The 24008-nt window shown below is 33.8% G+C and overlaps 2 protein-coding genes, 1 long non-coding RNA gene and 1 pseudogene across 3 annotated transcripts; 2 read left to right on the forward strand and 2 right to left on the reverse strand.

Annotated features, from left to right (window-relative positions):
* Window positions 1-3225: 3225 nt before the first annotated feature.
* LOC147385781 (aquaporin PIP2-7-like) lies at window positions 3226-5732 on the reverse strand. The gene is made up of 4 exons (XM_086423051.1): window positions 5374-5732; window positions 4677-4972; window positions 3956-4096; window positions 3226-3756 (listed from the first exon to the last, which is right to left on the reverse strand). The coding sequence occupies exons 1-4, from the start codon at window positions 5678-5680 to the stop codon at window positions 3637-3639; spliced, it is 864 nt and encodes a 287-aa protein (XP_086279177.1). The 5' UTR covers window positions 5681-5732; the 3' UTR covers window positions 3226-3636.
* LOC147385782 (uncharacterized) lies at window positions 4869-6543 on the forward strand. Its single transcript, XR_015171846.1, has 2 exons — window positions 4869-5009; window positions 5317-6543. It is a non-coding gene; the product is annotated as an uncharacterized LOC147385782 (long non-coding RNA).
* A 7475-nt stretch (window positions 6544-14018) lies between these two features.
* On the reverse strand, window positions 14019-14778 carry LOC147385783 (large ribosomal subunit protein uL11). Its single transcript, XM_086423926.1, has one exon. It carries the CDS (start codon window positions 14674-14676, stop codon window positions 14176-14178), a length of 501 nt encoding a protein of 166 aa, XP_086280052.1. The 5' UTR covers window positions 14677-14778; the 3' UTR covers window positions 14019-14175.
* A 4237-nt stretch (window positions 14779-19015) lies between these two features.
* On the forward strand, window positions 19016-19924 carry LOC147385784 (protein S40-4 pseudogene; annotated as a pseudogene).
* The last annotated feature ends 4084 nt before the right edge of the window (window positions 19925-24008 follow it).

The raw sequence follows: 24008 nt of genomic DNA on the forward strand, positions 1-24008 counted from the left end.
TGAGGATCAGTTCAAAGTTACACCAAATTTTCCTCTTTGTAAGTGAGTTAGTGGTTAGTAATTGGTAAGTGAAGATGGGTTTTAAACTCAAGTCGTGCTTTCTATTTAACTAACTTACCAAGTTGGTACCTTCTAGGTTAATAAAAAAAATTGTCTCCATTGGAATTGTCAATAAAGTTTTAAACCCCAAAAATGTCCATATGCCATGTTATGGGTAATTTTCGAGATATGTGAAAATTAAATTTACCTCCCAAATCGATTTTGGAGGAATATGAAATACCCTCCTCTTCAACTTCTTGCAAGAAGTCATTAATATTTTCTTTTTCCCAACACATAATAAGTCCTTGTTTTCAATCTCAATGTTTTCTTTTTTAATCCATTCAAAAGACATGTCTTCTTCTTGATTTGGTTTTGGAGGAAACATAAAGGGTTTAAACAAGTGGTCAAGGGTTTGTTATCATCTTGAATACCCTAGACTTAGAGGTATCTCTAATTTTCACAAAAGTTGGCAGAGGTACCTCTAAATTACCTTTAAGTTTATCAAATTTAAGAAATCACTCTCACACACAGACAAGCATACGTACGGTCGAAATAAAGCTAATAAGGAATAGCCACCTTCCCCATATTCTAATCTAACAAATAGAAATTTTACCTAACCAATTTTAAAATTGGGACAAAAGCCCATAAAAGCAGGAAGTAGATAACGCCGATTACCTCATTTTAATATAATATGGACATGAAAGTGAGACACCCTCCTTTCAAAAAGTGCTCAAACCCTTATTTTCATATATTTATAGAGATTATCAATTTTTAAATGGGGTGGCTATTTGCACACATCGAAAAAGCTCAATACACCCCATTTACGTGATTTTTATTTTAAAAAATTTAAATGATCATTTTACCCTTTTATTTTATTGCACCTACCACAAGCTACCCAACAAAAACCTAATCTTCTTCTTCCTTCTTCTTCTTCTTCTTCTTCATATTCATTTACTTCTGAGTTTTGTGTAGGTTTTAAGATTATTTTTTTTTCCTTTAAATTATTCTTTTTCATTAAAATTTCATTTAATTTTTTTAGCATTTAATCATCAAGAAAGATAGAAAATCTTTATTTACATATTAAAATGATAATTTTGAATCAAAATTTTTTTGATAGTTTTATTTGGTAGGTTCATATCGAACTTGCTTTAGCAAATTCGGTAGGTACCTACCGAATCTTATAAAACAAATTCGATAAGTATCTACTGAAACTTATAAAACAAATTCGATAAGTATCTATTGAATAAAATTTTCCCATGTGAATGACTTCGAATTGATTAGAAGTGTTTAAGATAGAAAAATAAGTAAGATAAAAGCTTAAAACTCTCATTGAAACTTTTCTAAATGCGAAGAAGAAGAAAAATTATTAAGTACCTTTAAGTAGGTGAAATAAGTAATTTAAGTTAAAGTATATTTAATAATTGTGTGTAGATAATTATTTTAAAGTTAAGGTGCTTATCACAAAAAAATAGATTAAATGAGTCATTTCGGTTGTGCAAATAGCCACCCTCATTTTTTAAAGTTATAAAGAATTGAAATTTATTATCGCACTTACACTCGTCAATGTCCAAATCATCAGCACTTAGTAAGCTTTGGCTTCCAACTAACCCTAAATATAATTTTAGAACTTTGGAAATCTTCAACAATATAATTTAATTTATTTTCGTAACTTTAAGTTGTTGAGATGATGTTGAGGATTAGAATGAGATCACCATTGTGATAAGGTATTAATATTATTACAATGGGTCTTGTTAATGTGTGCCCTAATGACACACGTTAAAGTGCAATAAATACACATTGAAAATTGGATTTTGTACTGAAAATGTCCTTGAAAAATTATTTTTTTACTAGAATACTCTCATATTCTAATTGCCAAAGTGTCTTTATTGCACTTTAAACGTCTGCCCTAACAAAACCCAGTTAGACACTCACTGTGAAAATTTGCCATGTGGCATATGATAAATGTTGGGCCCACCCCTTTGGTGGACCAACAATCCAAGGGCCTGAGCATCATCAAATTCAATGAGGATAAATAAACCAATCACACTGATTTGTAATGTGCTAAGCCCAAGAGGATCAAAAAGTGGCACATGGAAGATTTAATTTCCTTAGAATTCAATTTCTAGGATTTTCTGACAATAAAAGAATTTGATTAACTGAATTAATTAGGCAAATATATTTTCAACAAATTTTTAATTATGCCCTATAAATTAGCAATAATGCAGTCTTGTTCATGAAAAAACATCTCAAATTGCTGAGGATTCAATTCAAGATACATGAGATGATATCAATCACTTTCTAAATTTCAGATAAACACAACAATATTAATTTTAAATTATTGTTTTCTTTACTCACTTTAAGTTACATGAGAAAAGAATAATTTAAGTTCTAAAATTCAGATTTTCAATAGATTATATTCTTCTTTCTTCCCAACAAATTAGCCTTGTCCTTATTTTAAACCAAATAAATTTGAGATTCAATTTTTCAATTTAATTGGCAGATAAGAAAATTTGAGTTTATCTTAAAGCAACTCCAACACTCTTGTTCTGTATCCTCTCCCAATTATTGTTCTATAGAATCAGAACCCTCCAAAAGAATTCCAGTACACTCGGGCTCTTTACTTTGAAATTTTCTAGAGAGAGAAAGTATGAGAGATAAAAAGAGAGAGTAGATTTCTCTCTTTATATGTTGATTATTAAAAAAAAATGATGGTACTTGTGATAAATCTTACTACAGTTAAATTTGTGAAAAGTGATTTTTACTAATATGATTGAAGTGAAGACCTCTTGAATAGGCAAATGGACTTTACACAATAAAATACCTAGCACAGATGTCTCACACATGCTTATTTGCGTTGGAGTTGCTCCTAATGACAAAAGCCAATAGACAATTTAATTGACAAATTTGAATTTATCATTAATTGCAAAAGTCATTAGATAATATGATCTAAGATCGTGACACTCTGATTACCCCACGTAGAAAACTCAATCAACCACCTGACGTAACAAGTTCAAAAACCATAGATCTGAGCCACGTGAGGTAATTAGATTATCACGATTATATGATCTATCAACATTAGAGGAGGATAAGGGTCAATGTTATAATTTTGGCAGATAAGACAATTAACTTAAAAAACCCATATTTAAATAATTAATTAATTAGCAACCAGAGACTTATTGCAACCAAAACAAAAACCAAAAAACTTAATTATTATTACAACTCATGCAATAGAAGTGAGAAATTAATAAAGACAAACCACTTGTGCTAGATTAATGTGGAAGCATCATTATGACACACCAAACAAATCTATCTTTTAAGTACACTCAAAGCAAGCGCTAAGAACAACCACGAGAGAGAGAGAGAGAGAGAGAGAGAGAGGGGGGGAATGGATGGATAGGCAGCAAAAGACATTCCTACCCCCTTAACAAGATTTATTTACAGTTCCATGGTTTAATCCCAACCCTCTCTCCACACACCCCTTCTCTTTTCATACATATAAGAGAGTGAGACCACATGAGACTAGCATTTGTCCATTATTATTCTTTGGAAACTTGAATCTTGTTCCCCTTTTTGCACCACTCCTCCCCTTGAAGTGGCTTAGATGTGGGAACTGCTCCTGAAGGACCCCAGAGCCTTAATGGCTCCAGCTCTCAGTATGTATTGGTGATAAGCAGCAGCAATGGCAGCACCAATGAAAGGTCCAACCCAAAATATCCACTGCATCATACCATCCAAATTTCCAAATATTACAATTAATCATTTAAGGACACACACACACACACACACACACACACACACACACACAAAAAGAGGCTACAAGAATATATTATTACTAAAAATGACTATTGTACCCCTTTCTTCAACATAACATTATTCACAGCTCTTAATTAATTAATTAATTAATTAATTAATATACCTGATCATCCCATGCCTTCTCTTTGTTGTAGATCACAGCAGCTCCAAAGCTTCTAGCTGGGTTTATACCTGTGCCAGTAATTGGGATGGTTGCCAGATGAACCATGAAAACTGCGAATCCAATGGGTAGTGGTGCCAAAACCTAATATGTAGTTAACAGACTTAATCAATTAGACCTTAAAAAAAAACAAGAATTTTCCAATAAAAACAAGGCCATTAATGTAAATTAAGTTTTTAGTTTTACCCCCATTAATATATAATATAAAGTCAAGCTTACTTTTATTTTATATTATAAAAGCACTTCCCACTTATCTGAACGAAGCATCTGTTTGATCGAAAATTCCTTTTTCTATAGGCAAAAGGACCCAATTATTAAAGTGCACCATATGCCACCCAATAACAAGAGGGACTACTAAACTAATATGCACCAAACAACACTGTAAATAGGTCAAAGGAGGGCGGCGCGGCCCCACTGCTCACGTTAGACACTAACCACCACATCAACATGTATGAGAAAAACAGAAAAAAGGTCAGCAAAACAACAACACGCTTTGCACTGGGTGGGGTCCAAAAACAGCAATCATCGCTTCGTGCGTGGTATGCACAGCAAACCTTGCAAGACCAGACTTGTTGTGGGTGTGTTAGCATGCGTATCACGCACTGGGGCGCATGTTAGTGATTAAAAAAAAAAAAAAAAAAAGAGTGTGTAGAGTGCTTCTTACAGGGACATGGGAGTCTCTAGCGTTTCTCTTGGGATCAGTGGCGGAGAAGACTGTGTAGACTAGGACAAAGGTACCGATGATCTCAGCCCCTAATCCTGTGCCCTTGTTGTACCCACTAGCCAACTCGTTGGCCCCACCTCCGTATCTGTTGTAGTGAGACTTCTGGAAAGCTTTCACGAGCCCAACACCGCATATGGCGCCCAAGCACTGAGCCACCATGTACATCAACGCTCTGATAAGCGAGACCTTGCGAGCCAAGAATAGCCCAAAGGTAACTGCTGGATTGATGTGCCCTCCTGCTCACGGTAGAAAAACGTTCTTTCTTATGCTAAGGTACGCTAGAATGCATAGTAACCAAATTTTATAGTAGCTTCCTAACCTCAAACAACGTTTGACGATTTCCTAGGATTCCATTTACCATCTCAACCGTTTGTTTGATGGTAAACCTCAAACGACGTTTGAAGATCGTATTTTCCTAATTTAAAACTGTATTTTTTTACATAAATTTTTTTTAAGAAAAAAAGAGAGATTATATTGGCACACCAACTTTTACTTACAACACTACAATCATTTTGAAAGTAACCAATTGTTTTCATGATAGTTTGGTGTACTAAAGTAAAAGTTGGTGTGTTAATAGCAGCTATCAACAAGAGAAATTCAAAGCTCAAGGGAAGTGGGTCAAATTCAGGGTAATTACCAGAGATACCGGCGGTGCAGTAGACGAGGATAAAGATCATCCCACCAAAAGCCCAAGCGATGCCGAGGATACCCACACCACCGCATTCATCACCATTTCTGGTTAGATCAGTCTGGCTCTTGTAACCGATCACAGTCAACACTGTGATATAGAGAAACAGAAGAGTCGCAATGAACTCAGCGATGAGAGCTCTGTAGAAAGACCACTTTGTGAGTTCTTCTGAGTCGATCAAAGCAGCTGGAGGTGGGTCATGGTAGTCCTTCGTTGAGAACTCGCTTTGCTCAGTTACCTCAACGTCCTTCCCCATATCAATCAATCAAAGAGAGAGAGAGAGAGTTGTGGTTGTGATGAAGAGTGGGAAGGAGTGATGGGGTATTTATATGGAGCTTCAGAGTTGAGACTTGAGAGTGAGAGAAGATTCATTTTGCCCCTCACTCACTATTTAATTTCGTTTTTAATCTTTTTTATTTTGCTTTTTGTGTAGCCTACTGTAAAATTCATCTCGACTCTCTTACAATTTAGGGTATTTTAGAAATGCTCCCTGTTAAATTGGTTATATCATGCTTACCTCCCTTGACCTTAAACCAAAGTTGATTCTATTCTTGATGATTTGACAGTGAATTTTTTTTCTTTTTAAATTTTGATTTAATAATTTAACCATTTAAAGAATATTAAAAAAAATAAAAATAAGAATAATAATTTTTTAACACCCCTTTGACACCACCCCCCACCCATCACAAAATTGTAGATCATTTGTCTCAAAAGATACATAAAATCATAAATATTATCTTGTGTATCCCAAAGCAAGATGATCTATGGTTCTATGATGTGGTGTAGATGGGCGTCAAATTATTACAAGTCAAAATTTCAATGTTAAATCATCAAGAAAAATGCAATGTTGAGTTACAGTCAAACAATAAATCAACTTTGCATTTTTCTAAGGGGTAAATTTAATATGGTTAATTTAACAGGGTCATTTCTAAAATATCCAAGGAGTTACTTGCTTCTATATCTATATATTTTTTTCCTTATTTTACATCTACTATTGTACGTAACACACCTTTTACTTTACTTTTCACTGGTCGGTAGTGTACATCACGCGACCAATACGTTCCTCTTTTAAAAAAAGTAGGTGAGAGCTCCTTCATTTCTCGTTTGTGACCGTTGTCCTGATAAAATGACCATCATAACCTTTTCTTTGGAGAAGAAACCTTCTTTTAATAGCAAATGCATAAGGGTACTTTCGGATTGTAAACGTGCCACTAGGTAGAGGTTGTAACGCCAATAAAACCCTTCAACGGCCAGTATACCATTTCTTCTGACGAAAATGCCCTAATAATTAACACTCTACCCATAAAAAAATATAATTAAATGAAAAATATAAAAAATTGTAAAGCCTTAATCATTGTCTGACAGCTGGCGTAAGATAATTGGCTATCAGTCTGAACTTATTCTAATCTGAGATTTGTCTTTAATCGAGACCATGTTTCCATAAACCCATTTTGTTCACACGTGGCCCAAACCTACTAAAGTAGAATCTAAGGAGTGTACATCTCATAGCATTGGACGGTTGGGATTGAGCTGTAAACAGTGTTATGGAAAAGAGTAATAAGAAAATTCGATTACGTCTCTATGATGGACACGTGGATAACTCCAAGACTGATGTTAACATCGTGACGAACAATGTACTATAAAAATAGAGAGGCAGGCGTCAAGTGAATGAGATTGTGACGCGTGTAATCTTAACGGTTGAAGATCAACTGACGGTTCGGCGAGAGAGAGAGAAAGAAGGGCCTAGAAAGTGGTCCCACTGACGATCACGCCACCGTCTATACCGCCCACATCACTCGTCGCGTTCACCTAATATTGATAAGATTATGCAGAACTGTACAAGTAGAACTGAAATTCCTGAAAAAAAAATGCTAAAGTGACATCCTATGCGCTGACGTGGAGCTGAGCTCGAAACCATAGATTGCATTCTGAAGTCTGAACACAGATCAGATCTTATAAAATTAGGGTAATTTAGAAACACCCCCTTTTAAAATTAGTTATATTAAGTTTACCCATTGCAAAATCCAAGATTAAGTTTACCCTACTCCTTGACTGTAAGTTAACATTGTTTTTTCTCTCAATGATTTAACAGTGAAATTTTAATATTTTTCAAAGTTTGATTTAAAAGTTTAAGTATTTGAAGAGCATTTAAAAAAAAAATCAAAATTTTACAGTAAAATCATAAATAAAAAAACTCAACCTGACTTACGGTTAAGGGAAGTAAGACTAATCTTGCATTATCACCAATTTTACAGCGGGATGTTTCTAAATTACCTTAAGTGCCACTATATTTTGTTTCACAATCAACATGGTAAGGGCTGTCAATTGGGCCCACTGAACATCTACCATGGCCCACAAAATAAGGTTTTGGATCTTGATCTTGAACCCACCAAGGTAGGATCAGATTCCAATTAAATAAAGTGTATCATATAAAATAATAAGGTTATTCTCATCTTTGACTGATTTTTATCAAGTTGGAGATAGGACTCCCACTTTTGACGAAAAATAACATGAGATGACTACAACTAGCTTCCAAAGGGTTTGGGCTTAACCAATTTTGGCCCAATGAGGATTATTGTTTGTTTAGGGAACAACCCACCTCTTTTAGGACTGGATTGATCATCCAACTTGGCCCAAACCTGCCCGTTGATAGCCATATTATAGCCTCTAGATATTAGATTATGTTGACTACTAAAATAAATATTAAATTAATAATTAAAATTTATAACTGATTTATGACAATATACTTATTAAATTGTCTTGAAGAATATTATATTCTTTAAATATGCTATTTGAATCCATAGGTTTTAGAATAAATTTATCAATGTCTGGGCTTAGACCCTTAGCTCAGTAGGTTTAAAAAAATTGCAAAACAACTTTTAGTTTCCATAAAAATTTTTTTTAAAAAAAGTACAATGCTTAATTAACATTGAAATTGACATCGTTTCAAACTTTGCTGACATGGATATGTGTACAAAATCATAGATGCTTTTCATCAAGTTACGAGTGAGAAGCATCTAGAGTTAGTTGGACACCAATGTGTGAAATGATGTCAAGACATACATAATTGAGGTTAGTTAGGAAAATCTATAAAACATTACTAAAAATAAAGACTTTTGAGCATTTAAAGATTTCGTTTTATTTTTTATTTTTAACTATTTCAGTATGAAGTTGGGATTCTAGTCCTAACTCGTAAAGCTCTAAGATTGTCACTCATGAAAGAGATGACGAGTCAGAGGGTTTGTTGGAATTTTTCAAAATAAAAAATGGATTTGGGTTTTTTGTTATGTTTTTCTTAAGTTTCAAAAATTGGGAATTTTATAGAAATGGTTTAGCCCTACATCGTTCACAAGTGCTAATGTAGAAAAACTAATAAGAGTGAGTAACTTATGACATATCTCTTAATTGGACGACCTTTGGAGATTTGATTTGACGTTTCAATCTACATCATGCCTCATCGTTGCGAGGAACTAAGGAATTTTAAAGTTTTCGAGGTTTAAAGGCATCCAACAATTGTTGATCAGGTGCAATGTACACCCCACGATCACATTGGTCTCCAATCAAAAACCTTGGATCAAAGAACAATCAGGTGCATTGGATCAAGTCAATACCTGATTGAAATCGATAATGTGTTGATTCGTTATTAGCATTTAATTGAGAGGACGATCAAATTTGTTATATCAAGTGGTGTCCGATCAGAACCGTTAGATTGTACAAATTCAACCAATAAGGCATGGGATACATACCTTCTTCAATGGGTTGCGATCTAGATTGTTAGATTTAAGATTACACATGATCTAACGACTTCTGAACCAAGAGACATAAATCATGACTCTTTTGATTAACATACACAAAATTTACTATAAATAACTAATTAGAAATCAGATTGACTAACCAAAAAATCATATACTTTCCTAATTCTGAGCTTGGGAACTCGGCATCATCATACATTTCTTTTCTTTAATATTATAGTTTGAAATTAGATTGTACATAATCTAATTCAACATTTGCAAATATAGCTTCTTTGCATCGTGAAGGGGAATTATTCTTAGACTCATCATGTACTCGTGGTTATTAAATATGAAAATACTCATCAAATGTCATGCATCCTTTACTTATCCAATCACCCATTATCACCATTATGGGCAATACGAGATCCTATGTTATCTTATTGAAATTAGCTTGGTTCCTTGTTTAATTCTACAAATTAATATCATTGGCCATCGACATCCCATCTTATATTTGACTTCCTTTCACACGGCCCCCTTGGCTTCGTGAAAATTACTTATTGGGCAAAACCATTATTTATAGAGGCCAATAATTTAGCAATGATTTTACATCCTCCCACCATAATAATATGTTAAAGCATAAAATAAAAATATCTACATATATTATTAGATCCAAAATCTAGAATCAGAATTGAGTGTCCCCAAACAACTCTCCTGCTATGATCTAATTTGATTAGAGTTGAGGCCATCCAGGACACCTATTAAACTCTTATACAATGTATTATAAAAATCAAATACTATTATTTCATGATCCCGTGCCGTTACCCAGAGGGCACATGTTGAGATGAATTAAATTCACCTCCAAAAATTATTTGACTACCTAAAATGTCCTTAAAAAAAACCCTCGACTGCTAAACCAAGGTGTTTTAAATGATCTTAAGATGTTCCCCTACTCCTTAGGGCAAGCGTGCACAAAACCCGTAAAATATATGGAAATGAGATTGACACTCAAGTTTTCTATCTGCATAAAATATATTCCAATTTTGAAAGGCTAAAAATACTCCCACTAGATTTATTTCTTCAGTTCTATCAAAAAACAATATCTACTATAGAATTCTTTTTTTTTTTTTTTTGCTTTGGCAGGCCGCACGTACCATCTCACCCAGCACGTGTACAACAGTTAAATAACTACCTTTTTTGTGGAATGACTTATAAAGATTCGAAGTCATGACCTGGAAAGCAAACCCAATCATTCTTGTCATCTAGGGTTTACTGATTCTATGAGCTCCCCAACAAAATATTCTCTCTTTCCACACCACCTTCAATTTGTTCACATTTAAAACTTCAACTTTCTTATCTTCAGAAACAATCATGCGCTCCTCGCAACGATAAAGGAAAACCGTCACTAACCTAATACTACAAAAAACAAAAGTGATTCAACTTCACAAGCTCCCAAGGGATCAAATTCCAAAAAATTCCCAAACTACCCATTTTTCCAGAGTTGCAGCGTCCACCAAAAAAAGATGAAGATAACACTCCAAACGTGTTCCATGCAAACCAAATGTCCACAAAGTTCACTCCTATACATACCTAAATAAGTTGAAGAGGCAACGTTGACATTCAATGTTGGATACTCTACGATTAATCCAACCTCCTATATAGAACCAAACATTGGAGTCCAAGTCAAGAGTTCGCATGGGAAAGATGGAGATAAAATTCCAAACGTGTTCCATGCAAACCAAATGCCCACAAAGTTCACTCCTATACATACCTAAATAAGTTGACGAGGCGACGTTGACATTCAATGTTGGATACTCTATGATTAATCCAACCTCCCATATAGAACTAAACATTGGAGTTCGCATGGGAAAGATATGAGGTCATCTGGTAAAAGGACGCAAGAACATGATACAAAGTAGATCTATGAATGGTCATTTGACTGGGTTTGCTCCTCAAGTCATCACTTCGAATCTCTATATGCTCCTCCACAAAAATGTGGTTATTTTATATGTTGTACACATGTTGGGTGGGATGGTACGTGCGGCCCGCTAAAGCAAAAAAAAATGAATGGTCATTTGACTAGAACAAAATGTCCAATTTCTAATCAACTATCATTCAAGTTGTCAAAAGGGAGACTACATTAAAATGGAAAACCAAAATTTCCTAAGTCCAAAAGAGAATCAAGAAAATAGAAAGTTCATTTTTAATCTGCTAATTCTAATATTAGCTTTCCCAATCATTCCACTCATCCATGTCAACATCAACATTTTTACTACGCTCGATTTATTAACATGATAACTGCCCAACAATAAACTCCATAAAGCAATAATTGGTTTTACAACCATCTCTTTCGTTTCAATTTAATTGGCATGCGAGTCTCACATGACAATCTAGAAGCATACCTCCACTTTACCCATCAAGTTTTGTTTATATGGTTATCATCTTCCTTAGTCGCTCCATCTATATGTAAAGATAACAAAAATGATTGCTTTGAAGTATTTCTAGATCATCAATTCTTATTAGCCATCATCTTCTTGCTACGTTGGCTAATAGCCGCTTAATTGACTACACTTTCTTTTTGGTCCCTCAACAAACCTGACGTGCTTCAACCCCTGATTGGGGAATCTACTTATTTATTTATTTATAGTAGCATCAATTCTGTATTGCTTACTCTGTGTGCTTTTCTACTATTCCTATTTCGAATATTTACATCCACATACTTGATTTGGTTATACTTATTTAAAGCCTCTGGAACCCAACACCTCTCTCCATAGTTCTAATTTTGTGTTGACTCCTCCAATCCACCCAAGAAATACTATATACACTGGGGTACATGCTCTTGATTATGGACAATTGCTTTATATATAACTAACACAATCAAATTCAAACTCAAAGCCAATACCTAGTCCTTAACGTGGCGCATCAGAGTTTTTGAGTTATTTTGTCACTTGGGTTAGAAAATCAACACTCAATTTTAAAATCATGCGTATCAAAAATGTATTTTAATCAATCTCTCACACTTGTAACAAGACATTAAAAACTAACTATTATTAATTTCCTAATTAGACTAAAATTTCTTTTGAGTTTACAAATTAACATTGTTTCTTCATTTTTTTTTTATCTCACTTTTTTCTGTTCTCTTCTTCCGTATTAGAATTAAAATATTTTTTTCAGATGTTATTTGGGTTCACTAACAATGAAGAAATCTTGTTCTCCATTGTTGTGGTACTCAAATGAATTATTTCCTCAAGAGTGGAAAACTCTAATCTAATTAAGAAGCTAATTGCATTTAGAAACTAATGATAATTAATTTTTAACGTCTTATTACAAGTGTGAGAGTGATTGATTAGAACACAATATATTTGACACGCATAGTTCTAAAATCGAGTGCCAATTTTCTAACTCAACCTAACAGAATAATTCAAAACCCAAAATTTCCTAAATCCGAAACATAATCAAGAAAACAAGTTCATTTATAATCCACTTTGACTAACAATATGCTCCATAAAGCAATAACCGGTTTTACTGCTATCTTATAGAACTTTCGTTTCAATTTAATTGGCATGCGAGTCTCACATGACAATTCAGAAGTGTACCTCCACTTTATCCATCAAGTTTAGTTCATACGGTCACCATCTTCCTCAATCGTTTCATCTCTATGTAAAGATAACAAAAGTGATCGTTTTGAAATATTTCTAGACCATCAATTCTTACTGGACATTCCTTTTCTTGGTTATACTTATTTTGAAGCCCCTGGGGACTCCAACACCTCTCTCCATAGTTCTAATTTTGTGTTGACTCCTCTAATCCCACTAAGTAATACTACGTAAATTGAAGTACATGCTCTTGAATATGAACAATTACTTCATATATAACTAATACAATCAAATACAAACTCAAAACCACTACCTAATCCCTAACGTAAACTGATTATAGCTGGGAACTCGTTCGTTTCATTTCCATTTTCTCTCATGATATTCTTAGCCCTTTCATACATGTCTACATGTCCATATATTAATTCAAGACTTTTGTTTTTCCCAATACCCATCAAATTAACTCTCTAACACTTTGTTTGGGTTGAGAGAAGAGAAACTCAATTTCTTTCTATCATTTTTGGATTGACTAGAGAGAAATTGGGACAACTTTAGAATTTTAAAATGTCTTAAAAGAGATCTAGGGGTGGAGTTGGAATTATAAAATATTTTAAAAGGATTTCTCTCCACTTATGGAGAGAAAGAAAACTCACTGTTTTTTCTCTCACAACTTAACCATCCAAACAAGAGAAAATGATAGAAACTCATGTATTTTCTCTCCTCATCTCTCCATTTCTCTCGATCCAAGCTCAATGTAAGTCCCTTATCTCCTACTTTCTCTAAATCCATAAAAATTATATAAAGATTCTCCTTCTTCCATCTATACTTCACTATCATTTGTCTATTAAAACTATTGTTCTTAGAAGTTTGATCTATCTAGCATAAAACAAAATTGGTACTCTGATACATTTAATTTTGCTATAATCTTGGTTCAATCACTCTCTCATAGTTTCATTGCATGACTCATAAATGTATAAAAATGATCATATTGTTTCTCTAAAAAAGAACCAATAAAATGTCCAAAAATAATCTGTTCAAGAAGCATAAAAGATTCAATAAAAGCCTTATCAAGGGATAGGAATTCACTACACACACACACACACACAAAAATTAAAATTATATTAAATCAATCAGCTACTAATGCTAATCAATTAACAAGAGAAAGCATCGCATAATAAACTAACAGTCTAGACAATTTGATAAAAAATCAAATTAATGATCGAAGCTATGCTCTGCGATATTGTCCAAAACCCCAACACGATCTAGAAAAAAATTTCCAAATTTCTTCCCGAATTTCATTCAAGTTCTCATAATGTAGATTATACATTAAAATGTTAAAAAGAGCCAAAAGTTCCTACATCCAAATCCAAAACAGAAAAAGAAATTCAGGTAATATAATAAACAAAAGCAGAATCCCTTACCAAAAATACTCAATCTTGTGGGATCTCTACATCTCCATCGCTGATCTCCTGTTGCAGATCCTTGGGATCCTTTCCATCAACCGTACATCCAACAGAGACGCATGTGCCAAGGATCTCCTTCACAGTTCCGCTCAACTCCTTAGCCATCGATCGAGGCCTCATAACCTTAGCGATCTCGATCACATCATCAAGAGAAATGTTTCCTGTGTGCTTGATGTTCTTAGTCTTCTTTCGATCTCTCTCTGGTTCTTTGAGAGCTTTGATGACTAGAGCCGCCGCAGAAGGCACGACCGAGACCTTAGCCTGTCGGTTCTGCACAGTGAGTTTCACTGTCACACGAAGACCCTTCCAATCCTTGGCAGTCTCTTTCGCGATGTCTTCTCCAATCTTCTTGGGAGAGAGACCGAGTGGACCGATCTTTGGGGCGAGTGAACTCGCCGCGCCAACCTCACCACCAGTGACTCGCACGTAGACGTCTACCACCTGGGATGGGTCAAACTTAGGCGGCATGGCTACACAAGCTAATTTAGGGTTTCGATGCTGGTTAGGGTTAGGGTTAGGGTTCGGAAGAAAGACGAAGAGAACACCGCGAGCGCCGCGAGAGGGAATTCAGTGTGCGAGCTTGTCATTTTATAGAACTAGGGTTTTGATGAAATTGCACAACAGTGATGCTAAAGTGACTACGATAGAAAATGTGTTCGACACTGAACTGACATGGAGTTGTATCTAAAGGGATGGTATCTATGGTTTCGTACACCTGCACGTCATCTCAGTGTCAAATGAAGTTCCATGGTAAGTCATTTTTTTAAAATATACAATTAAGATTTGAAAAATACTAGAATGACACAAACGGAGACACGAAGGTGACAAAAATGATACGATGACGCACACATAACCATAGATGCTTTTTACTCGTATCTCGCTGATAACCATAGATGTTTTTTACTCGTATCTCGCTGAAAAACATTTATGATGTTGTGTACGACACCATGAGTTTTTGTCACTCTTGTGTCTCCCTTTGTGTCACCCCAGTATGACTCAAAGAAAGAATTTGTAACTTGAGTTTTCTGTGCATTTTTGCGTCACAAATGCACATGAAGTGTATGAGTGATTGTTTGTCGCAGCCCAACACCCATTTGACATGTGGTGCTGATGACTGTAATAATAAGAAAAAAAATTCTCTCTCTTGTCGCACATCCATAGTTTAGAAATCTTAATTTTTAGATTTCAAATAAAAAAGAATTGTACAATCCACATGACTGATCATATTTGCAATGGAATACCACGACTTTCTAGATTTCATAGAAAAACTTATAGTAAAAAAATAAAAAATAAAATATTTTTCAAACATTATCAATTGTGTTGAAAATGAATGGCTATTGAACACTCAAATTAAAATTAAAATTAAAATACAAAGATGAAAATTAACTTAAATTTTTTTTTTCTTTTTTAAAATAATTTATAAGGAAATTTCATTTTTTTTTTAAAATTATGAACAAGAGAGAGAAAATATATTCTATTATTATTTACATCATCAGTGGCACATGTCAAAATAGTGTTGATCTATGAGCAAACAATCACTGTGAAGTGTACCATATAATACCTCATTTATCAAGAGAGCTGCTATTGCCACCCCAGATTTTACTTATTACAAACCAATTTTTTAAATTATTTATCACCCACATACTCATTAAACATTAGTATAATCTCAACTTTGCAAAACATTATAATAGTTGTTCGATAGTCATTAACAATTATGATTAGTCTCATATTAAATCCTATAAGCCCTAAAAATAGAAATCTAGCACCAAAAAAAATATGAGCTTCTATTGCCACCCCAACTGTTTTCTTAATTGTGTTGGGTCAAAATTTGGGATGATAGGAGTGTGCCAGGCACAGATCATAAGATATGATGTTCATCAATTAATGATATACACTAAACGTGGTTTGGGCTCATGTAAATTTGTTCAATAGACCTTTATAATCTATTAAATTGAACTCTATACCATCATTCCTTAATAGCAAATCCCTACTCTTAACTAACGGACCAATTACTAATCTATTATGACTTCTTTATGTGAAATGCATATATATAAACAATATTTACTATCAAATTACTGACTACTCTTCTTCTAATTATCCATAATGAGTTAGAAGCCTTCTCGGAACATGGAGTTTGGAGTTGGGTTGAAGGTGAAAGTAGCAAGAATTGCCCAACAACTGAAATGAATGTCCAAGCGATATAGGTACCCAATACAGAATGTCAGCATGAGTTTGCACACGGTGGTTTAAGTAGCGTAGTCAAAATGGTCAATATTTGAAGCCTGGTCATGGTCAATCTGGTGAGATTTGCAACTTCGGCGGTTTTGGGAGTTTGGGGTGGGGTTGGGGGTGGGGGTGAAGCATGGCTTTAAATCTCGTCTAAGACCGAAACAACTCGTCCGATCTATCTCTGTATCATCCACCAACGAGATGGATATTCAAATGAAACGTATCAGATGTGATTAAAAACCATGAATCATTTATCTCATTGTTCAACGAGACAACTCAAACGTATCGAAAAACTCATTTGGGATGCCTCTATCTTGTTCATGGACGAGACATTAAAACCATGGTTCATTTGTCTCATTGTTGAACAAGATGATTCAAACGTGTCGGAAAACTAGTTTGAGACGACTCAGTCTCGTTCATGGACGAGATAAGATGTCAAAATGAGTTTTAAAATCATAGTCCATTTGTCTCATTGTTGAACGAGGTGACTCAAACATATCAGAAAACTCATCCGAGATGACTCGGTCTCATTCATGGACGAGATGTCAAAATGAGTTTTAAAATCATGGTGTGAAACTTGTGATATATTACAATCGGAACAGTGGAGCTCCAACTCCACTCTAGGGGGTTGATTGTGTTGGTATGTCATCCCATATGTTGTAGTTGCCATGAGGCTTAGTGGAGGGTTCCTTCCATTCTTTGGCTTCTTTGGAAAATAAACTGGTCCCATATGATTGCTAAAGGAAGGTTCGTTGGTGGGTCCGCCAGGTTGACACCACATTGATGATTGACGAGGATGGCATGGGCACGTTCTACAGATTTTTATCACTATTTCTAGTCATTATTTGCAAGAATAGAATGTTAATATGATACAATCAGCCCTCTCATATCTCAACATTATCCTTAGGCTTTGATAGAGACCAAAGTAACAATCATTAGATTTTTTTTTTCTTTCTACAATGTTCAAACTTGAGATTTGTTTGGGGTTCATGAACCACCATATATGCATAAGTAGAAACGAATATTATCTGTCCAAACGTATACCATTCTAACAAAATATTTACGATACAATTTTTTTTTGTTGATTTGATCATCGAAACACAACCATAAAGGTTAAAGAGTTGTAGATTGACAATTTGATCATGCCACCACCTTTTAACTGTGAGAGATTAAAAGTGGAAAATATCTTACACCTAGTTCAAAACTGAGTGGTTTCCTGATTTTTCCTATTGTACATGGGAAATTTTCATAGTATTTGAGCATGTGACCATGCATAGGGACTAGTTTCATCTCAAAAGGGATGTGAGATACCATGCCTTATAATAAAAAAATACATTTAAATTTGAGGTCTACACAAGCAAAGACTTTGTTGTGCTTCTCGTGTAAAAAAGGGTATCACTCGGGCTCGCTAATCTACTAGGCCTAGACCGAGTTAGGGTTTAATTGTGCCCTACCTATTCCCTATGTTCCAATTTTTTGCATATAGATTAACGCGTCTAGTTAAGTATATGGTTTTGTATCAAAATTTTATATTGTTAAATTACAATATAGCCTTCATTTATAACTGTTATTAGTAATGGGGATTAGCCTTATTCATGAATTATCCTATCATTATTTTAATTTGTATATAAATTATGTGTTCATCGGCATGTTTCTTGGTGGTTTGTCTCTTAAAAAGCCTTAAATAAAAGTATCTTGGAGTGAAATGCTACAAGTTAGGACAACCAACGTTAGGACTAAGTTAGGAATTATTTGACTTAAGCTTGGTAAGGTTATATGCATGTCTAAGTACAACCCATTTTTTCAGTATGGGTTAAGGCTCCACCAAGCCTGCTAATAATTGAAGTCAATTTAAAATTATCTACGATCTCGATAATATATCAACAAGTTCACTGATTATAAAAATGACAAACTCCTTAGAAAATATGTTTTGGCAATTAAAATGAATAATATATCGAACTAGAATTCGAACATAAGTTGCACATGTATTGAAAAAAAATAATGATTAATACACGTGATAAATCATACTAGGTTTATATGAGGTTGATGTGGCAAGGGCATAGAACTCAAATCTTTGACCTTGTGTACTCTGAAGAAAAGATCTATGGTTATGTGCCATTGCCACATCAATGATAGACAAATCACATATGATTTACCGTGTGCATTCATCATGACTCATTGGAAAATATCCATTAATTACTTGTCGATAACGAATAGGGGTGCTCTTAATAAAAGTTGGTGTGACAATAGAAGTTCTTTAAATTAACATCATTCACGTTTTCTCGTCTCAATTACATTCACATTTTCCTCGTAAGGTTTATGTTGTCATTTGTTGACATAATGACAATAAAACTTTGGGCTTGAAATTTTAGACTTTCCAAGTGGATACCAAACACGCTTAAGTTTTAAAGAATTGTCTTTCATCTTCGCAGTGGATTCATAAGAACCAACGGTTTGAAGGGTTGACCTATTGAACCAGAAAAACCGACGGTTCCAAATTACAAATGGGTTCTCTGCAAATGAGACCGATATTGGCCAGTCAACTCGGTTTGGACCGTCGGTTGGGTCCGGTTTCTAAATCTTTGCCTATATAAAGTAGCAGAGAAACAGAGAAAGAAAAAAAGAAAAGAAAAAACAGAACAACTTATAGAGTTCGATTCTTCTCCATTAATGGCCTCCAGTAATGAATATCTCGCAAAACCCAATTTTCGATTTCTATCTGAAGAGAGAGACAACTCCTTTAATTCAGAAATTGACTTCGAATTCGATGAAGCTGATTTGTGGAATTCGAATTATGTTGCCTCATCTGAAGTTAAGAAATCGGTACCCAGTTCTCGAATCTCGAAGAAACAGAGGAAAATGGTTGAGACGAGTGACTGCGATGGTGAAAATGCCAAGTCTTCTCCGCCTGTAAACATTCCCGATTGGTCGAAGATACTTAGAGAGGATTACAAGGGGAATAGAAGGAGAGAGAACGATGAGAATGAAGATGAGGATGGTAAGGATAATAGAAGGATTCCTCCACACGAGTACCTAGCGAAGCAATTGAGGAGGAAAGGAATCGCTTCGTTCTCTGTTCAGGAAGGGATGGGGAGGACTCTGAAAGGGAGGGACTTGAGTAGGATGAGAGACGCCATTTGGGAGAAATTGGGGTTCCAAGATTAGCATAATAAGAGAAACACACTATACAGTGAGAACTCAGAGAGAAATAAAATAATCCCAAATTCAATTCTCTCTCTCTCCCCCCCTTGAGATAATCTTTAGTTTACACGGATGTTTTATTCGAATTTTCTACTAAAATTTCGATTCTGTTCTTTTTATTTATTTTGAAACAGGGGAGGTGTCCATCTTGAATTATATTTCTTGTAAGTTTAATGGTCTTAGTCATAATGTAGTAGTTATTTTGTTTAGAAAAGCACTTTTCTTACTAACTTAGAAAGATTAGAAATTTTACTCAGGATATGTTTGTAACACTTCTGAAGTCTGAAGTCTATTTTTTGAATTCTAGAATCTAAAATTTAAGATCTGAAATATTATTTTAAAAAAGTTATTTCTTTATCATTTTTAAAAGTTTTTTATTACAAATAAAACTTTAAAATATAATGGTCATTTTGACAATATTACTCTTTTGTAATTCTAATAATAAAATTATCAATACATTTAATTTTAATTTCTAACACATTAAACACTTCAAAATTATTGTTTTCAATTTGAATTCATACTTGAGAAATTATATCTTAACAAGGTAATACTTAAACAATAAACAATTATTCATTTTCTAGTTGAAAAATATAAGATTTTAAGGTTCGTATAAAAATATAGGACTTTCGAACACGAAACGAATTAAAGGAAAGAAACTTTGATAACACAGTTATAGAGGAACAAGAGGTAGACAAGTTAAAAATAAGGGTTTTAGGGTTCATATAAAGAAAGGATAAGTGATAGAAATCATAATTTTGATAAAGGTATTCTAGGAATAAAAAAAAAATTAGATTTCAAAAGTTTCGTCCAGCATCCCTCTATCATTGGTTCAAAACTTTTGAATTTTGATTTTGAAATCTGAAATTTGAACAAAAATAAACGGAAATAAAACTTCTAAAATTTGAATTTTAAAGGTGGACCACCTCCATTCAGACTTAAAAAGTGTTATCAAACACACACTTAGTGTCATTGAACTCAAATGAATTACCAAATTGGCAATTTAACACCACATACCTCTAGATTTTATAAAGAAACTCATATCCAAGAAATAATTTAAAAAATATTATTTTTTAGGCTTGATTCAAGATTTTGAAAATTGATGGCTACTAAATGCCTACCGAACTTCAAATTTTAAAATTAAGATCTAACGGTAAAAAATAATGTTCGTTAACTTATTTTTTTTTAGGGTTCATAGAATTTTGTCCTCTACGTCCCTATGGCATCAGATTATGTTTTTTGGATGCCACGAGGTGAGTTCAAGGCCTTTTGTAATACTTGAAATCCTTTGAAGTTAGTAATTAAGGCGCTAGCCTTACTCTTTTGTTTGTTTATTATGTTATTTGGAGAAGATAACGGAAATTTACATAGAGATTTTTTTATCTCATTGGCAATTGTTCCACTTTTCAATGCCTTTGTTGTAGTTCAGTTCAAGGTACAAATTTGTAATCTTTTTTAAATAATAATAATAATAATATAATCAGTGAACTTGTTGATATATTATCGACATCATAAATAATTTTAAAGTGACTTTTATTATTAGCAGGCTTGGTAGAGCCTTAACCCATATTGAAAAAATGGGTTGTACTTAGACATGTATATAACCTTACCAAGCATAAGTCGAATAATTCCTAACTTTGTCCTAACATGGGTTGTTCTAACTTGTAGCATTTCACTCCAAGATACTTTTATTTAAGCTTTTTTAAGAGACAAACCACCGATAATTCAATTTGGTCAAGAAAACATACATATGAACCCACAATTTAGATTCAAATTAAAATAATGATAGTATAATTCATGAATAAGGCCAATCCCCATTACTAATACCAGTTATAAATTAAGGTTATATTGTTATTTAACAATATAAAATTTTGATACAAAACCATATACTTAACTAGACATGTTAATCTATATGCAAAAAATTGGAACATAGGGACTAGGTAAACCCTAACTCGGTCTAGGCCTAGTAGATTAGCGAGCCCAAGTGATACCCTTTTTTACGTGAGAAGCACAACAAAGTCTTTGCTTGTGTAGGCCTCAAATCTAAATGTTTTTTTATATTATTATAAGGCATGGTATCTCACATTCCTTTTGGGATAAAATTAGTCCCTATATATGGTCGCATGCTCAGACATCACGAAAATTTCCCATGTACAATAGGGAAAATCAGGAGAGCACCCAGTTTTGAACTGGGTGTAAGATATTTTCCACTTTTAATCTCTCGCGACTAAAAGTTGGTGGCATGATCAAATTGTCAATCTAAAACTTTGTAACCTTTATGATTGTGCTTTGACGATTTAATCAATAAAAAATTGTATTATAGAGATTTTGTTAAAATAGCATACCTTTGGACATATAATATCCTTTCTACATATGCATATATGATGGTTCATGAACCTGAAACAAATCTCAAGTTTGAACATTGTAGAAATAAAAAATAAAATAAATAAAGATTGTTACTTGCGTCTCTATCATAAGCCAAAGAAGAATGTTGAGATATGAGGGCTGATTGTATTATATTAACATTCTATTCTTGCAAATAATGACAGATATAGTGATAAAAATATGTAGCACGTGCCCATGCCATTCTCGTCAATCATCAATGTGGTGTCAACTTGGCAGGTCCACCGCCAAACCTTCCCTTAGCAGTCATATGGGACCATTTTATTTTTCAAAGAAACCTTCCCTAACCCTCATGGCAACTAAAACATATGGGATGACATAGCAACACAATCAACCCCCTAGAGTGGAGTTGGAGCTCCACTGTTCCGATTGTAATATGTCACAAGTTTCACACCATGGTTTTAAAATTCATTTTGACTTCTTGTCTCATCTCGTTCATGAATGAGACCGAGTCATCTTGGATGAGTTTTTCGATATGTTTGAGTCATCTTGTTCAACAATGAGACAAATGATCTATAATTTTAAAACTCATTTTGACATCTTGTCTCATCCATGAACAAGACCAAGTCGTCTCGTCCATGAACGAGACCGAGTCGTTTCAAATGAGTTTTCCGATACATTTGAGTCGTCTTCTTCAACAATAAGACAAATGAACCATAGTTTTAAAACTCGTTTTGATGTCTTGTCTTGTCCATGAATGAGATCAAGGAATATCAAATGAGTTTTCCAAAACGTTTGAGTCGTCTCATTGAACAATGAGATAAATAAATCATGGTTTTAAATCTCATCTGATACGTTTGTCTTGAATATACATCTCGTTGGTGAATGATACTAAGACAGATCAGACGAGTTGTTTCAGTCTCAGACGAGATTTAAAAAACCATGCTTCACCCCCATCCCCCACCTCTCAAAACTGGCGAAGTTGCAAATCTCACCCAATTGACCATGACCAGTCCTCCAATATTAACCCTTTTGACTATGCTACTCAGAGCACCATGTGCAAACTCATGCTGACATTCTATATTGGGTACCTACATTGCTAGGACATTCATTTTAGTTGTTGAGCAATTCTTGTTACTCTCACCTTCAACCAAACTCCAAACTCCATGTTCCAAGAAGGCCTCTAATTCATTATGGATAATTAGAAGAAGGCTAGTCAGTAATTTGATGGTAAATACTGTTTATATATATGCATTTCACATATGGAAGTCATAATAGATTAGTAATTGGTCCTTTACTTAAGAGTACGGATTTGTATAGAGTTCAATTTAGTAGATTATAAAGGTCTATTGAACAAATTTACATGAGCCCAAATCACGTTTAGTAAATATGAACATCATATCTTATGATCTAAGCCTAACATACTCCCATTGTCCCAAATTTTGACCGAACACAATTAAAAAAACATTTGGGGTGGCAATAGAAGCTCATTAATTTTTTTGTGTGCTAGATTTCTATTTTTTGGGTTTATGGGATTTAATATGAGACTAATCATAATTATTAACAACTACTGAACGACTATTATAATGTTTTGCAAAGTTGAGATTATATACTAATGTTTAATGAGTATGTGGGTGTTAAATAATTTAAAAAATTGGTTTGCAATAAGTAAAATCTGGGGTGACAATAGCAGCTCTCTTGATAAATGAGCTATTATAGTAATTGTTTGCTCATAGTCCAACACTGTTTTGACATGTGCTGCTGATGACATAAATAATAATAGAATATATTTTCTCTCTCTTAAGCATAGTTTTAAAAAAAATGAAATTTCTTGATAAGTTATTTAAAAAAATTTTAAAAATTATTTTTCATCTTTGTATTTTAATTTTAAATTTAAATGCTCAGTAACTATCCATTTTCAATACAATTGATGAAATTCGAAAAACATTTTTTACAATGAATTTTCCTATGAAATCTAAAAGGTTGTGGTGTTCCATTGCTAATATGATCATTCATGTGGATGACACAAT

The sequence above is a fragment of the Akebia trifoliata genome, chromosome 14 (genome assembly GCF_017979445.1).
Source record: "Akebia trifoliata isolate Shusen 1 chromosome 14, ASM1797944v1, whole genome shotgun sequence".
Lineage (NCBI taxonomy): Eukaryota > Viridiplantae > Streptophyta > Magnoliopsida > Ranunculales > Lardizabalaceae > Akebia > Akebia trifoliata.

Excerpts from the sequence above, each read along its gene's own strand:
- LOC147385783 (XM_086423926.1), bottom strand. The coding sequence starts at position 14,676 with ATGCCGCCTAAGTTTGACCCATCCCAGGTGGTAGACGTCTACGTGCGA.
- LOC147385781 (XM_086423051.1), bottom strand. The coding sequence starts at position 5,680 with ATGGGGAAGGACGTTGAGGTAACTGAGCAAAGCGAGTTCTCAACGAAG. Across the intron at positions 4,097-4,676 it reads CTAGAGACTCCCATGTCCCT|GTTTTGGCACCACTACCCAT; the intron begins GTAAGAAGCACT and ends ACTACATATTAG. Across the intron at positions 3,757-3,955 it reads AGAAGGCATGGGATGATCAG|TGGATATTTTGGGTTGGACC; the intron begins GTATATTAATTA and ends GGTATGATGCAG.